Here is a 17601-nt window from a genome sequence, read left to right as displayed (position 1 = left end):
AATCCACAGGCAGGAAGCAGGCTCCAGACTGTGAAGCCTAGTGTACAGCACCCTTGCAGCTGGCGAAGGCTACCCATTGGGATTCCCAGCCCTGCTCCAGATGATGGCTAACAGAGGCATACCACTGACCAAGTGTGGAAGCCGATATTGCCAAAAAGCCCTTCCTCTGGGCTATTTAAAATTCCGTAACCGTGGAAAGGCAATTACTTCGACAAGAAGGAGCCCATTTCCACAAACAAGAGGGGGAAACTGGAATTCACATTGCACATGGTACCAACTTCTGAGGACCAGCGTGCCAGAGGGCATAGAGAAGAGGTCATTTGCTGTGCTGATAGGCATGTAATTAAAACAGTCACTCAAGAGCAACTTGGCACTGTAGGGGAAGCTGCCCGCTTAGGGGTGTGCCTAACCACACCTGATGCCTACATGGCATTGTCTAGCAAAGCTGAAACTCTCACACCCAGCAATTCCTGGTCCAGACTGCCAATGTGCCCAAGAAGACCTGTGTGTAAGGATACTTGGTCAGGTGGTGATGATGATGCTAGCAGCCCAGGAGGCTTCTCCAGGTCCAGGGGCCAGCTTAGTATGCACACAGAGGCATATAATAGCATCATTTAAACATGGTCAGAAGACAACGTAGACCCAGCTTAGCTGGCGGTATTAAGTGACAGACTGTAAAACAACATGTCAATTATTCGCATACACACAACCCTCCCGAGCTTCCAAGAATTCATTTCACACCCCACCTAGTCCAAGAAGCATCTCTGGCCGATGCAGCCCATCCTGGACTCCCGAGGACACAAAGCTTTTCACACTTCTCTACACCACTAATGAGCATTATGTGCAAAACATGGCTGCCTTCTTGGTCCAGCTACGAGTTCGTGGGCAGTGAGTAGACCTCCCCCTTTCTCTGCAGAGAGTGCACAAAAGCAGTACTTGTTGGCCTGGTTCAGTGGGATGATACTCTAAGTGCAACGGGAAAGAGCAGCCAGCATGAAACTCAGCGGGAGGTGGCCTCCCTCTCCAAAACCCAGGAACAAAGGCAATGTCATTGGCCAAGGCACTGCCACGGAGGCCTCTCGGTCCTGCCACTCACGGGGCTGCTCATGGCCAGCAGGCCAGTGATGGCCCTCTCTTATCTGCGTGTCCCCCTCCTCCACATCCAAGGAGCCAGGCTGTAGTCTGCAAGGCTGAGCGCCACAAATAACTCCCAACATAAATATGGCCTAAAAATAGCCATAAATCATTCTCATTCCATCCGGTGACAATTCTAATTTATAACAAGAGGGAAGAAAATGAACACGGTGGCTTTTTTTTTCCCTGGGCTTCCAAGCTACTGCCGAGGACGGATCCCACCCTGCTGTTACTTACAACCAGGACTTCCTGATTTACGTATTACTAAAGATGAAATATACCATAGGCCTCCAGGCACGGGGGCTGCTTGCCGAGGTTTAGTGTGAATTCCTGCAGGCTCTCTATGTCCCTGCATAAGCAGCTTCTATTCTCTTGGTCCCCACCCAAGCTTTCTCTCTGTCTCTACCTATTCTTCCATTGTGGGGTGGTAAGAACTCTCCCCCCCAGCCCCAGAGCACAAGCCCCAACTCTCTGGGCTCCCTGAAAGAAGGGCTAATGCGTATGTATTAGCAGGACCCTGGTCAAAACGCTGGAGATGGTTCTTTCCAGCGGCGCGTTTGGTAATCTGCACATTAATGTTCCACGCAGTCAATTAAACTGCACACGAGGCAAAGGAGAGGGAACTGGAATTTCTCATACCGCGGCTTTCCTTATTCATCACCATAAAACAATTCTTATTGGTATATTAAAAAAAGCACATACACATAAAATGAAAGTTATCTCTCTCCATGGGGTAATATAATAAAAGCCATTTGATGCTATTTTTGGCAGCCATAAAAGCACATAATTAATACAGGAAAAAAATCATCGTGACAAAGTGTGTCACAAAACCATCAGTACCCAAGGGCAGTCCTCAGAACTGAAGTGGGCTCTCAGTCCTCACTGTCCACTGAGATGTACCACACACTCGAATGACCAGTATCTAGGATGCCGGCCTTTACCTCTTTGAAATGCCAGTTGAATCCTGGGAAGCTTCTAAGATCTGGCCTGTAGTATCCTGACCACATCCCTTTGGGGGTGGCAGGTAAGATACCTGGTGGCACTAGTAAGGATACGGGCTCACTAGAGGTCCTGGAGGATGCCTGGTTGGGACCCTCTGAAGGGAAGGGACTTCTCTAAAGTTGCCCATGACTTAGAGCCAGAATAGCAAGGCTGCATCCAGGAAGCACAAAGCTGACTTTGTCCCAGCTCATGAGCCATTCCTATGGATCCCTTTCCACTCCAGCACTGCAGGAGCCTCGCTCACCCGAGAACCTGTGTCATTATCTTTAATTCTGTTGAAGTTGAGACACACACAGGGAGATGAACTATTAGCGTGAGGAGACTTGCCCAGCCCTGAAGGTCACTGTCAGTTGGCCAAAGCACCTGCAGAGGGTACTTCCTCACAATGACACTTGTCTTCCCAGAAACCTGCACCCCAGCACAGCCCTGAAGTGCCCAGAAACACAGTAGAGGACCCCGCAGGCCCTCGTCAATCCCCGTCCACACGCCGGTGACCCCCTAGGCAGAACACTTTGCCATGGTTAGCCCCAAAGGAAATGGAAGAGAAACTCTGAGGTAAGAGGACCGGAGCCAGTGCCAGCAACAGGGACTTGACAAACAGAAACTCCTTTAACAGTGTGACTGGCATCAGATTGCTCACAAGCAATTCCAATTTCTCCATTGTGACCCAGAAATGACATCTGGGGGACAGGAGAGCTTTTTCTGCCCTTTACCTCAACTCCCTGGACTTTGAGCTTCATGTGGTCCTCTCTGGTCGTTTTCCCATCTTTCCTCTTCTTCCAGCAGTACCCGTCTTTCCTGTACTTGACTTTCTTCCTGTTGTAGAGGATCATGGAGCCATTCTGCGGCCTGCAAGCGACAAATGGTTAAGTCACCGAGAGAACTAAGCAGAAGGGAAATTTATGAAGAAAGATACCGCAGACCAGTAAAAGTCTCTACAGAAAAGCAATATTCCACATTTGCTGGGACATAATTTTTCACCTTTTATTGCAGCTCCCTGGATTAACCGTGTTTTACGGCCAGCCAAAATTTGCTTGTGGATTTGGTACCTAATGAATTAAATGTGTCAATGATAGGCTTTAAAAAACAACCCCTTCGTAATTTCTACAAACTAATCAGGATATATGATGTGGGGGCCCTGAGCTCAGTAGCGAAAAGTAGGCAAAACAGAGGGGGGGGCAAAAAGAGCCAAGGGTGTTTGGCAGCCTGCAATATCTTATCTCTTGTAGAAGGATTTTCTACACATCTTTTAATCCATCAACCAGCATTAGGGAATAAATAAGTTTAACACAGACGCTAGATGACTACGTTAAGAGCAGACCAATAGAAGCCCTGGGTGCCGGGGCCAGCCTTTCCTGATTCATTGCTTGCATTTAGATTACTGCTGGATACAGACGAGCATCACAGTCCTTCTCCTCTGGCAAGCTAAGTACCTGATTCCTCCCCATTTGGGCTGCAGCTGTCAGATGTTTTAGATATACCAAGAACCCTCATCTATTCTGCCCATGGCTACAGCAGCTTAGGAAATGGCAGCCCCTTTTCTAAGTGCATTCCCGTGACGTTTAAAACGAGCATGCACTGCTGAGGTCATGCTCGGCCAGTAAAGTGCTTGCCCTGCAAGCAGGAGGACCTGTGTATCGCTAGCACCATGTAATAAACTGGGCATGATGTTGCATGCCTATATCCCAGCACTTATAGAGTCAGGAATGTTCAAGGTCATTCTTGGCTACATGGTGTCTTCAGCTTGTGTCAGGAAACAAATCAAAATAAGACATCAAAAGTACCAAGACAAACAGAACCTTGGATTTTCCAAAGAAGTATGCCTCAGCAACAGAGAACAGAGGAGTGGTGTGCACACGTGTGTGCCCATGTGTGTGTGTGTGTGTGTGTGTGTGTGTGTGTGTGTGTGTGTCTGTGTGTCTGTGTGTCTGTGTCTCTGTGTGTGTGAAGGTGCTGTGGTCATATATTTTGGGTAGGAATTTACAAAGAGAGAATCAAGGCCCCCCCCTCAGCTGCCAGCAGGTGCTATGGTAAGCCATTCCAAGAATAAAGTTGCGGCAGGTGCAGATGTGGGAAGATCCAAGCCTGAAGCTAGCACGCTCACCCAGGGGCCGGCTATGAGCCACCTGCACCTGTCCACCAGACATAGAAAGGCTTGCCCGTGGTTTTGTGTGTGCATGTGTTGGAGCCTGTGGCATTCCATCCTCCTCTGAGCCCGATGACGTAGTGCTGCTCCATAGTGGGGTCGTTAGAGCGGCTTTGGACGCACCTCGGCTTGTTGCTTCTCTGCTACAATAGAGGTGGGAGAAGAAACACGCCAATCCACCCTCACACTGCTTGGCTGCTTGGGGAGAGCCTCCCACCTCTAACTTTGCTTTTTCTGTTGAACAATAGGCCATTTCACCATCCAGGACTGAACACTGGCTATTGATGACTTAATCTTCCATTGTCTGGAAGGTAAAAAGAAAACCCAACCCTCCCGGGTGGCTGAAACTAATTATGGTTCCCACCCAGCCTGACTGTGTCATCCAGCAGCCACAGGAAGACTAAAGAGCAATTCTACGAGAAATTATAGACTTTCGGTGGTGCCTCCCCACACTTCATTGTTCCCTGATCAGGGTGCAATTGGTTTGTCACTGTTGGTTTCCTCCCTCAGCCTGCACCAACTAAAACAATCACAGGAAACAGCTCCACACACTTTTCACACATTGTCACCTGAGGGTGTCTATCAGCCTTTACCGGGTCTGCACCGGAAACCCCCACAGTTGTCTTCACGGGAGGAGGACTTGTGGGGATGGGAAGGGGTGTACTGTCTCCTTCAGCCCCAGCAGCTCTGGCCACTTGCACTGTACCCTCAGACCAGTGTGAACCCTCCCAGGCCCTCGAACACCCAGTAAAATGTCCCCAAACCCAAGCTCCCATGGTTAAGGCTACTGCCTCAGTGGAGGGGTAGGAAGCAGGATTATGTCGGGGCAAGCAAATGGACTCTGTGTCCCTGTCCTCTCATGGGGGAGGGGATGGTGAAGACACACATAGGAACACAGTCATGACACCCCTGGTCAAAAACCTGCGACTCATTCCCTCCCTGAACCCGTACCTATATTGTAAACGGCCCCCCAGAGAGAGGGGACTCCCTCAAACTCTGTCATATGCAGTATGTAACTCATCTCCTGTTGAGCCCACCTAAGAATTCTGAGTTGTTTGTCACTTTAGCAGGACACCATCCAGGGAGCTTCAGTGTTCAACTCAAAAGACCTCAACAAATAGAAACTCCGGCCCAGTCCACAGTAATGAAAGCCAGACAATGTGCACTGCTATAGTCAGATTCTCCATGAGTCTGCTTCTGCTCTGTGTGATGGGAGGTTCCTCCGCATTCCCAGGCCCTGACAGTGATAAAGGGGGGAATGTCCCTGAATGGCCCTGCTACAGAAGGACCCATGTGCCATCTGTGATGCAAACACAGCAAGACTGAGCCTATGAGAAGGGGTCCCAAGGAGGAGGAGTAAGAGTCCAGGAGGTGGGCTTTAGGGTGGAGGAGGACTAGGCCACAGAGGCTAACATGGAAGGGCCGCCATTTACTCCTGACCACTTAAGGCAGAGCAGGCCTGAGCAGAACAGGGAGGCAGGAATGGAGCTGCAGATGGAGCACTCGGACTGGGTGGACATAGCCTGCAGCAACCTTGCAACCCCAGTCTTCTGTGTCCTGTTGGTTCACATGTACCTGCTGCTGGCAGAGAACATCACATAACCCCATCTGTCATCTGCGCACCAACTCTGTGAGGGAGGCATCACCATCATCCCCAGATAGGCAGCCTTTTGGGCCACGGTGTCTGGAGAGTCTGTGGATGCCAGAGAAGCTGAGGCTGCTAGCTAAGCAGAGACTGAATCCTGATCTGCTCTCCTGGCTGGGGTCAGTAGTCCTGAAGCACTCTTAGCATGGGTCAGAAGGGTGGAGCCAGGCTTCCATCTTGTAGCCAGGCAAGTCCTGAGCTGTGTCATTGTCCCTCTGTGGAGTCTGGGTGTGATTCTAGAGCCGCTCCAGATTCCCTTCTGAAGACTGGGGTAATTCTGGGGGTGTCCCAGACCTGCCCTTCCACAGCTAAGGTAAGTAGGGGTGTCCAAGGTTTCTCCTCCTATTTCTAGGGCAACTCTGGGTTGGTCCCAGGTCCCACACTTAGCTAAGGGAACTCTGGCTCCTCTATCTGGTCCCCTACTCTCCTCTCTAGAGTTGACACATGGAGACTGCACGAGGGGCAATTCCTTCATGTGCGTTCACCCTTTGCCTCCTTCACCTCCACACTCCCCGACTGCGGCTTCCTGGACTACACTCTAATCTTCTCCTCAGGATCTCCTTCTGGGACAACTAAGCTGAGACGGGCAGTCTGAGATCCTCGGGGGAGTTCCTGAGGTCCCCACAGCAACTCCAGCAGTGCAGAAGAGCTCCCAGAGGGAATGCGGCCCTGGGGAGCTTTGTTCTAGACAAGAGGCCTGTGTCTGAGGAACCCTTTCATCTAAGACACTGACAACTAGGAAAATCAGTTACACTCCACGCAGTGGTGAAAAAAACTCCTTGAACTAGGAGAAAGCTTCACCAATGATAAGAATATTATAAGATGTACATACATGTGGTATAGGTAAGTGAGTAGGTGGTGGGCAGGCAGATAGATAGAAAGAGGCTAGAGATGACACAGTAGGATTTGAAGAAGAGTATCCCCAATAGGTTCAGATGTTTGAATACTTGGTCAGGTGTTGGTGTCACTGTTTGTGTGGGCTCAAGAGATGTGCTCATACTTAAAAAAGCTGGAGGTGAACTCTGAGGCTTCAGAGCCACGCCACATTCCCAGGTCTTTCTCTGTGAGCTCAAGACATGAGCCCTCAGCTTCTGCTCTGGCTGCCATTTCTGCTGCCTGCTGCCATGGCTGACTCTCATCCTCTGAACTGTGAGCCAAATAAACCCTGCCTTCTACAAGTTCCTTTGGTCGTGGAGTGTTATCATACCAGAAAACCAACTAATACAAACAAATAGATATATAGGTAAAGAGATGACAGATACATAGATGCACTGAAAGATAAATAATTGAAGACAGATGATACAATGATAAAGAGCTTCCAGCTTCATAGAGAAAAGGGGAACTTAAAGAAAATTAAACATAGGAAAGAATTCAATAAGAAAGTGCGCCAATCTAAAGAGAACTGCAAAATCTTCTAAAAGACATAAAAGCAGGTTTTGATACATATAAAAATGTGGCATGTCTCAGCTAGAGTAAAATAAGACCATAAAAATGTGACCTTCCCTTGAGTTAATTTCTGTCAATGAGAACACCATTAGGACTTTTTTTTATAATGTAGAACATTTTCTTATAAAATTACTTAAGGGCTGGAGAGATGGCTCAGCTGTTAAAAGTGCATACATCTCTTTCAGGAGACTCATGTTCAATTCCCAAGACCCACACGGAGGCTCACAACCACCTGTAACTCCAGTTCCAGGGAATCTGACACCCTCTTTTGACCTCTGAGGGTTTCTGTATGCACACAGTGCAAAGACATAGACTTTCTCACATATATACACATAAAAATTAAATAAATAAATAATTTAAAAGTCCATTTATAAGACATAAATGTCAAGAAGAGCTAGATAAACCCCAGTGAAGAAGCCGAATGACTGGCCTGGTGGTGCAGGCTATAATACCAGCTATCGGGGAAGGCTGAGGCAGTAAGACTGAAAGTTCAACATTTGCCAGGGCTACAAAATAAGTTCAAGGCCAGCTTGGGCAACTTAGTGAGATGTTGTCTCAAAATAAATTGTAAAACAAGGGGCTGTAAAGATGACCAGTCATTAATGGCTCTGTCACCCAAACTTGACGATTTGGGTCTGGTTCTACAGATACATGTAAGAAGGTGGGGGTGGCTAAGCACTCTGTAATGGCAGCACTGGGGGTGGGGGAGATGGTGTAGAGATAGGTGGATCCCTGGAGCTCATTGCCTGGCCAGCCAGTCTTGTCAAATCAGTGTTCTTCAAGTTTAGTGAGAGACCCCCATCTCAATAGACAAATAAATTTGAGGAAAAACACCAGATGGTGACCTAGGGCCTAAACACGCATGTGCATCCATGTGCAGGTACACCCCACACACATGCCCACCCTACACTAATGAATAAACATATCATGCACACACGCAAGCACACTCACACACACCACAAACAAAACAAAAAGTATAAAGAAGGTTGGTGACATTACTTAGTGTTTCAGTAGCTGCCACCTAGTAGGTGCAAGGCCCTAGGTTCCAGTCCCAGGAGCACACACACACACACACACACACACACACACACACACACACACACACACACACAGAGGATAAGGACTAGCTCTACTAGCTACTAACTCATACTATAAAGCCCCTCTCCATATTTTAACATATACAAGTCTGATGAAAGAATACAAACCAGTGGAACAGAATAAACATTCCTGCTTCCATATACAAGTTCAGCTTACACAGTAAATGAGCTATATCAAGTCAGTGGGGGAAGGGACCAACACTTTAATGTGCAATATTAAGATTGCTGGAGAAGAACTGGAAAAGGGTACCACTGAGGCTGTCCCTCTCCCACTGACACTTCTCGTCTAAGCAGAGCGGTAACTTTCCATCTAACAAACAAAACCACAACACTGGAGAAGAAAACACAGGTGGATTCCTCTATTACCAAAGCAAATGACACTCTCCTAACCATGAACCCAGACTCAGTAAAAACAGTTGTGAGCTGGCTACATCATGTTCCCTAAAGCAAAGACGCTAGATGGCTTTCCACAGTGGCTGCTCCATCCGCACCCCACCAACAATGATGCATGGGTGGCCTGGCATCCTCTCTTCTGCCCCAACTCTGTCTTGTGGGCTGAAGCCACCCTCGAGGGTGTGTGCTGGTTTTAATTTGCATTTCCCTAATGACTGCTGATGCTAACCACCCTTTCATGTCCTTATTAGCTCTTTGTGTAATTTCTTGGGTAAATGTCTATTTGAATCTTCAGCCCATTTTCAATTAAAATGCTTGGCTTCTTTGAGTTGTCAGAGCTCCCCACGTAAAGTCCGAATAGAAATATTTTAATCACACACCTTCTCTAAGCCCATGAATTGAGTTTCCTTTTCCATAATGGTTTCTCTGAAATTTTTTTATAAAATCTGGGTTATCTGTTTTCTCCTTTTAATGAACTTTCAGAGATGAAAAAAGTTGCTTATTTGGTCCAAGGTCATAAAATCTCCTCATGTTTTCTTCTAGGATTTATATGTTCTAAATTGTTTCTGTTAGGTGTGGGACTCGGCTTTTAGTAGTTTTTTGACATGGGTGATGCGAGGGTCTCAGCTGAGTTTTTTTTATATAATGGTATCTGATTGTCTCAGCCCCATCTGTTAGACTGAAAATGTCTGCCCTGCCTCCCAACCCACCCACTGAATGGCTTTTGCATTTTTGTTGAAAACAGATGAAGTGTAAACATAAGATTTTATTCTTGAGCTTCATAGGCAGTTCTAGTCTGTTCTTTGCCAATCATCTTGATTCCTGCAGTTTTGAAGCAAGGGACCCCCAAGTCCTCTGTCTCTTTTTAAAGCTGTTTTTGGCTATTCGAAGACCTTTGTATTTCCATATTCATTTCATGATTAACCAGGTAATTTTAAGATTGGGAAGAAAGATTAAAACTTTTTCCCCTTGTTTTAGGTTGATTTTTTTGTATGTGTATGTGTGTCTGTCTGTCTGTATGTATGTATGTATGTATGTATGTATGTATGTATGTATAATCCCCATAGGCATGCCAGTGCAGTGACTGCAGAGGCCAGAAGAGGGCACTGAATTCCCTGAAACTGGAGTTGCACACAGTTGGGACCCCTGGTGTGGGTGCCAAGAACCGAACTCTGATCCCCTGCAAGAGCAACAAGGGTTCTTAACCTCAGAACCCTGTCTTTGGCCCCCCTGGGGGGGTTGGATAGGATTGAATCAAGAAATCAATTTGGAGAGAATTGCTGTCCTGATAGTATTGAGTGTTTCAGCCATGTCCAATGACGTGGTTTTTAATTCCATTAACATGGAATGGTCTCTCCAACTATGTAAATCTGGGCTCTCCCTGAGTAAAACTCTAGAGCTGGCAATGTACAGGTATTAAAACTTGTAAAGCAAATCCATGCTAATTAATTTATTCTATTTAATGTTCTTTGTGAATGGAATTGTTTCTTTAACTTCACTTCAGGGTTGTTCATTTCTACCTCATGGATGTTTAATTGACTCCTATGTATTGATCTCTGTGACTGAAACAATGGATTGCTAAATTGGCGGGTTTGGGGATCACCTTGGAGGCACGCCTACAGGCACACCTGTGAGGGGCTCTCTAGATTAGGTCAACCCCTGAGCATGATTGGGAGGGATTATTCAGAATGGCTTAACTGAAGTGCCAAGATGTTCCCTGGGAGTGGGACCTGTACAGAATAAAAAGGACAAAAATGGAGCTTGACGGCTCTGAGAAAAGACACTTGCTGTGCAAGCCGGATCCCCAGAGAGGTGAAATAGGGAGGCATAGAGGCGAGGCGGAAGGAGAGAACTGACTCACGGTTGTCCTCTGATCCCCACATGATCATATGTCACGTGTGACAACCTACAGTGACTGCCTCATAAAACACAATAATAATTAGAAATAAAATAAAGTCTAGGGTTTTTTTGTTTTGTTTTGTTTTGTTTTTAAGAGAGACAGCAAACTGGGCCCTGGCACCCTTGGCTCTCTGTTCCCTGATGCGTGTGATATGAGTAGCCGCCTCGAGCCACCGCCTCTGATAGACTATGCCCATGAGCTGTGAGCCAAAAGGAACCTTTCTTTCAAATTGCTTTCACCAGTGTGTTTTTATCACAGCATCAGGAAAGCTGGCTACGACAACCCTGCATGCACCGAGATCTTCTAAATTTCTTTTATTACTTCCTGAAAGTTTTTGTAGATTATGTAGACTTTCTACATGTGAAATCAAGACACAAACATTAATAAAATCTTCTTGCTTCTTCCTTTCTGCTGTGGCTGCCTTTTAACTCATTTTCTTGCTCCACTGACCTGGGTAGGTCCTTCAGTTCATTGAAGGGGAATGCATTCCAGTTTTTGTTTGCCTTTCAGTAAAATATTAGCTGTAACAATATTTAAAATTATGTGAAAAGGGCTCAGGAAGCCACTTGAAGAGGCCCCCACTGACCAGCCATGGGACAATTTGAGCCTGAGGAAGAGTAACCAGTACAATGGTTAGAATGCATTAAATATGTTTAATCTCTGAATTCATTGTGATCCTAAAATAAACAAGCAACAGCAACAAAACCCACAAAATGCTCACTGCTGGAGGATACCTGTGACCCAAGACATTATTTTCCAAACCTAAAGAAAAACAGAAAGCAGGGAGAGACTCACTCACACCTCACCTCTCCTGCCTCAGGGGTCTTCTCAGCTATCAAATGGGGAAAGAATTTTCTCTACAAAAGTCCTTGAGCCCATAGGAGGAGGAAGGGAGCGAGAGGCGGTCCCACCATCTGCAATCTCAAGTGAATTAGCAGAGCTGGGCAGGTGAGCATTCCAGGTGACTCACCAGAGAGACAGCCTGGCCCAAGTGTCCCTCGATGGGAGCACGGTCTGCTACTGAACAAACAAAAAAAGACCTTGAAGAGAGACTATAAAGTTGGGACGGGTGTGTGCTGGGGACAGAGTCCAGAGGGAGTTGGAGAAATGGGGGATGGGTGGGTAAGATCAAAATACATTTTATATATGTATAAAATTCTCAAAGAATAAATAAAATAGTACTAAAATAAAAAACCTTAGAAGTAGGTCTCTTGACTTAGCTTTCATTTTCTAAGCCTCCCAGAGGGGACAGGAACATCCTAAATGACACCATGGGAGGACTGTCAGCAAAATCCAGACCAAAGGAAACACCAGAGGACAAATGCCTGGCTTCTTCAGCCAGTTCTTCAAGAAACAGAGCAGGAGTGATCTGGAGTCAGGACATTCATATCACCATACACCAAACACATCCATCAGTTGCAGTGGCTGTCCCTAAGCTGGGCATTAACAAGGCCAGATGGACTGTGAGTACACACGCGTGTGTACATGTGTCTATCCATGTGGATGTGTTTAGATACATATGTGTATTGCACAAGTATGTGTGTACATGTCTACATACAGATGTATTTGTATATGTATATACACACATGTGTGTGCATGTGTGTGAGTTTATATGTGCTTGTATATATATATATGTATGTATGTATGTATGTGTGTGTGTGTATTTGTATATGTGTGTGTGTTACATGTGTGTAGTATATATGCAGATCTCTATATAATGATTGATATATATAATGATATATATATATATATATATATGGAATTTGTAAGGCAATTTGAATCTTAAGCACTGACTATTTAGAATCATTGACTTGAAGTCATTATTGCAGTGCACAAGTATTTTTAAAGGGTATCCTATTGTTTAGAGATACAGATTAAAGTATTTACTGATGAAATTGTACCACATCTGACCTATATTTGACATAGGTCAGGGAGTAGGAGGGCTGGCGGATGTGGAGCACCGAGCACAGCTGTAAGGCAGCCCCGGGACATGGGAGTCAGTAGCTAGTTTGTCTACCCTTGTAAATGTTTGCGATGTCCGTAAGGAAGATGACGATCATGGGATCTGGAGTGGACTCTCAGTGACATCCGAACCTCAGCTCCCTCCTTACACACATTGAATAAAAGCCTTGGCTTCCTGAGAGCCTGGTGTGTGCAAGGTGCCCAGCAGTTCCCCGGCATGTAACATACGTGCCCATGACTATGCTGAATCACAAACTTGGCCCCTTTCATGGGTTCACCCTCAGCAGCAATGACAGGAAGACTGAGAGAGTGAGACAATGATGCCTTCATCATGGGAGTGTAGCTGGAACACGCATTGAGGGAGGAGCCATCCCTAAACAATGAGGCCGTTACTTCAGGATGGCAGGCGAGGGCTGACAGCTGCTAATCAGAGGAAGGCTGTGTGCATGAGAGGTTTTGTGTATACATATAAGATGGAGAATTATGGGATAATCAGGAATTGAATCCAACACTAAGCTCAGCCTACAAAAACTGCAGTGTGGGGCTGGGGAAATGCTCTGTCAGCATAGCGCTTGCCTGTAAGCATGAGGACCGGAGTTCAATCCCCAAGCCACCATGTAAAAAACAGGCAAGAAGGCATGCCTGTGTAATCTAGGCGCTGGGGGTATGAGCAGAAAGGTGGGTCCCTAGAGCTCACTACGCAGCCAGTCTAGACTAATCAGTGGACTCCAAGTTCTGTGAGAGACCCTGCCTCAAAACTGTGACCAGTTATTGAAGAAGACACTCAGAATAGAGCTCTGGCCTTTGCTCATGCACCTGTGTGCACACACATACAGGCATGCACTGATATCCAGACACACTTTCCAGTCTCCACATGCAGAAAGAAATGCACCCCACATAGGTCTTGCTCATGACCCTCTCTTGGAACCCCCATTTTCTCCGTGTTCATTTGCAGAATCTCAAAAGAACACTAATGTCATCCATGCAGACAGTGAGCCCTAGCTGCTGCTGCACTGGTCGGTGAATGTGCAGAAACTGTTCTCTTGGGCTGTCCTGCGTCCTGAAGCCCTGGCTGCAGCCTGCTGTGACATTCAACATGCCACCCATCAATTCTTGCTTCAGTGCATTCATAAGGTCTGTCTCTTCTACCGTCCCTCAAAGCACAGATGTTCTTGCACACAGTAGGACTGTGAACAACATCCAGATGGCTTTCACCCATCCTAAGCATCCCCCTTTAGCTAAACCCCAGACAGACCTTGAGCGGCTCTGTCCTTTCCTTGTTTGCTTTTGGCCCCATCCTTCCTGCCACAGGCATGGAGGCAGGCCTAGTTACAGGAAAATGCAGCATGTGCATTTCCAGCTGCCTGCCAGCCGTGACCCCGTGCGTAAAGAAGGTCCCCATGACAGGGCCTAGACTGCTATGCTATTCTCAAGGCCGGTGCTAAATCTCCACTCCAGAGGGCAGTTAGAAAATGGAAAGTGCCACCCTTAATTGAGGCAGACGTACTTTATGTACCTGGGCCTCTCCTGATCTTTTCCCCATGAATAGCCTGATTTACATGCTCCATTAGAAGCAGGTGGCCTGGACCAAAATGTCAATGACAACCATGACAATAAGGAGAGTTGTCAGTGACTAAGCATGTGTCCTAAAGGCCAGGTAAAGGCTTTACAGAAACTTCCCATTTTAATCTCACGGTAACTTCAGGCTGGTGCCAGTCTCCTCAGAGGAGAGGTCATGGAGCCCACAGAAGGACAGAAATGGTCTCAAAGTCACACAGCTGGTAAGGTGACGGCCAGGGACTCGTGGCACTGCATCTTTTTGTGGGGCGCTGGCTACTAACCCCTAGTTACCCACTCTTCTTTTCCACCAAATATTTTCCAGTGAGTGTGACATGCCTGTGGGAAGCCTTCACACAAAGGAAAGGCTGTGGGAGCCTCACTTTAAATCTGTCCTGCGGTTCTTCCCTTTGTCACACAGGGAGGGGGCAGCCCGGTAAAGGACGTCTCCTCTGCTTATCTCCCTCGCACACAGACCCAGGGAGAGCCATGATGGATGGCTAGCGCATACAGCAAGGTTGATAGAGCACCAGATGGAACCCCAGGAAGCCATGGAGACAGCCGAGATCTTACAGGACACGGGGCTGGTTTATTAGCCTGCCACTGGGCATCTTCTGCCTGGCTTGTTTATAGGGTCCTCACGATTTTGGGGGGTGGGCAACCAAATGCTAGCAGGCTGGTCACAAACATTCAGTGTCATCTTCTGCCCCCAAGTCATGGTCACTCCAGGACATTCGTAGAATGATGGGGGAATGGGGACCTCAAGGCCTGGCCCCAGCTGCAGTCCACCAGATATGAAAACCAATTGCTTTCTATAATAAATTCTAACTGGAGCCATAGAAATAACAAGGCTGAGGAGAAGGGAACACCAATTTGCTTGATTTGATTAGCTCCTTCTTGGGCGGTCCAGCCCTGGCTTCTTTTCATTAAAATAAGGGCAAATTGAAAACCGTAAAAGAGACTCTCTTATCAGAGAACGAATGACTGGTCAGGTTCATAAGCTCCAAAGCCCGCCAAGGAGCCAGCAGGCACCTAACTGAACTAGTTCCTGATGTCTGAGGTGAGCGGGTACGGGGAGCTGCTGCCCCAAACAGCTTCCTCTGGGAAACATTCTTCATTTCTCTGAATCTGAGAAGAGAAAGCTGATTGAATCACCCAGAGGCTGACAGTCTGTGCTGCCTGTCTTGTCTAATCGCCCTGAATGTCTTCGAAGAGACTAACACCAAACAGCCTTGGAAGAGGAGGCTTTCCTGGCAGGGGTGCCAGATGCCCCTCTTAGCTTTGTAGGGAGAGGAAGCCAGGGTAGACAGGCTTTCAGGAATCCATAGTGGAAGTCCATGTGTGTGTTTCCCAAGGACCTTTATATGCAGGCTGCTAGTCACAGTTTTGTTCGTCTAAATTGATGCTAGGGGTCATGGGACTAAGGTCTATGGGTTCTTGGGGATGGAAATGGCCAGGAGTCTGTCTAGAGTGGGCCTGTGACGTCTCACTAATACCGTATTCCTGGAGCTCCTACAGAATCCTCTAGAAATTCTATTATGATGCTGGTGATGAATCTGGTTAGTATTACAGGCCCGGTGTGAGGTACTCCGCGTGCCTCTGCCTTGTCTCTGCCTAGCTTGCAGACTTGGTGCCTCTGAGACCCAACTTGTTTACCCCAGGGACAAAGATGGGAAGGAATTTCACAGGGATAGCATGAGCTGGCCAACTTGCTGACTGCTGGCAATGGGTAGAAGCAGGCAGCCTGCCTGGGGACTCATCCCAGGACCCAGCATCTGGGCAGAAGTGAGGTGAAGGTGCCTGGGTAAAGACTGCCCACTGAGGCAGCAGCAAGTGTAAGGGACCTGAGGAGGGTACCGGGCCTGGTGGAGGGCAGGCAGGAAGGGCAGTGGCTCCAGTGGGAGATGGAGCCAGCCAGCCCCAAGGGGTAGGGTTAGTCCCAGCTGGTAAAAGGCCCAAATTAGCCACGTAGCACAATCACAATCCACAGGGAGAGAAGAGCCGAGCCAGGACTCTGGATTTTAATGTTAATGCAACACAACCTAACTTGACCCAACGGAGGGAGGCAGCTTTGGGTAGAGTAGTGTGTGCCATCCCTAAATTTTGACACAGGAGAGTAGTAACCAATGCTAACTAGTGGAGGAAGCCATTTTACAGAGGAAGGCTGGAAGCCCTTCCTCAGACTGGCATCACCCCCACGAGGGAGCGTGTGCAAAACGAAGCCTGTGGCCTGAAACTTGGGGCTTTCTCTACTCACTAGCCCTCTTCCATTTCCAGGCTACTTGCTCTCTCTGCTACCTATTTGGTTCCATGCCTAACTTAGGAAGTGTGACTTTCAGTTCCCTAGTGGCAGCCACGGGGATCTGTCAGTACTTTTTCTTAAGCTCTAGTAAAACTGTCCTTGTGTTTCCCTTTTGGATGATTTCTAAACTCTTTTACTAAAGAAAGAGACTTAAGAATGCCAAAGGGAGCCCCAGTTTCCCCAGTAACAATATTTAGGAAAAGTGATATTGGGGCAGAGAGCTCGAAGAGGGAGAGAACAGGCACCCTCCTGAATAGGGGCAGCACCTCAAAGCAGCCATGTGGAGGGCTTTGGCGGGCCTGGCTTCTGACCATCGTTGTCACTGACATGGGAAAGAGCTGAGAAGTAGAACAGATGCTGGGCTTGGCCTGTGTGAGCCAAGTTCTAAGATAGCCCTGGTGGACCTTGAAAGGGGAAGACCAGGCTGGCTGAGGGTGAGCTTGAACTTGGAGGGCCACGTCCGGAGTGACGGCAGTTACAATCAGCGATCGAACCGCAGGCTTCTGGTGTGCTGGGCCGCCATTTTTCTCTTTGAGCTGCACACACCCACAGCACAAAGTACATCTGTCTCACCCATCTGTGGCTGGTTCTTCAGCCTCCCCACCTTCTGACGTGTAAACAGCAAGCACTCCATAAGTGTTTGCCAAATGGGAAAATAACCAAGAAAGGAAAGGGACAGAAAGCATCTCTCTGTTTAAAGTATTTAGTGTAGTTTCTGATTCAAGCAGTTGCGAAGGAAAAGAACTTCCCATTCCCACTGCTCAGTGCAGCCTGGACTTAGGTGCCCCGGCCTCACAGGGCAACAGGAGCATAATTCAAATTCCACCCAGGGTCTCTGCTTCATGCTCCGCCCTGACGCATCTCATCTGGCCAAGTCTGTGCCTCCTCGGTGGAGCCTGGGGCTCACACGGCCCCTCACCTGTCATGTCCCACCACCAATATTTTATTAATAATCCAATGTAAATCTGGGAGAAAATTAATGTGTCACCTCCTCGCAGGAGGGACTAAACATCTCAA

General features: G+C 47.5%; 1 protein-coding gene across 1 annotated transcript in view; it reads right to left on the bottom strand.

The window, feature by feature from the left end:
* The window catches only part of LOC100762490 (calmodulin-binding transcription activator 1), an 831381-nt gene that overhangs the window by 402236 nt on the left and 411544 nt on the right, over positions 1-17601 (bottom strand). Inside the window, exon 5 of the mRNA XM_027398331.2 lies at positions 2850-2985. Coding sequence (XP_027254132.2) covers positions 2850-2985 — 136 coding nt within the window. The remainder of the gene's footprint in view (positions 1-2849; positions 2986-17601) is intronic.

Source organism: Cricetulus griseus, chromosome 2 (genome assembly GCF_003668045.3).
Source record: "Cricetulus griseus strain 17A/GY chromosome 2, alternate assembly CriGri-PICRH-1.0, whole genome shotgun sequence".
NCBI lineage: Eukaryota > Metazoa > Chordata > Mammalia > Rodentia > Cricetidae > Cricetulus > Cricetulus griseus.
The sequence above is the reverse complement of the archived record's forward strand: the minus strand, read 5'-3'. Positions and strand labels throughout refer to the sequence as shown.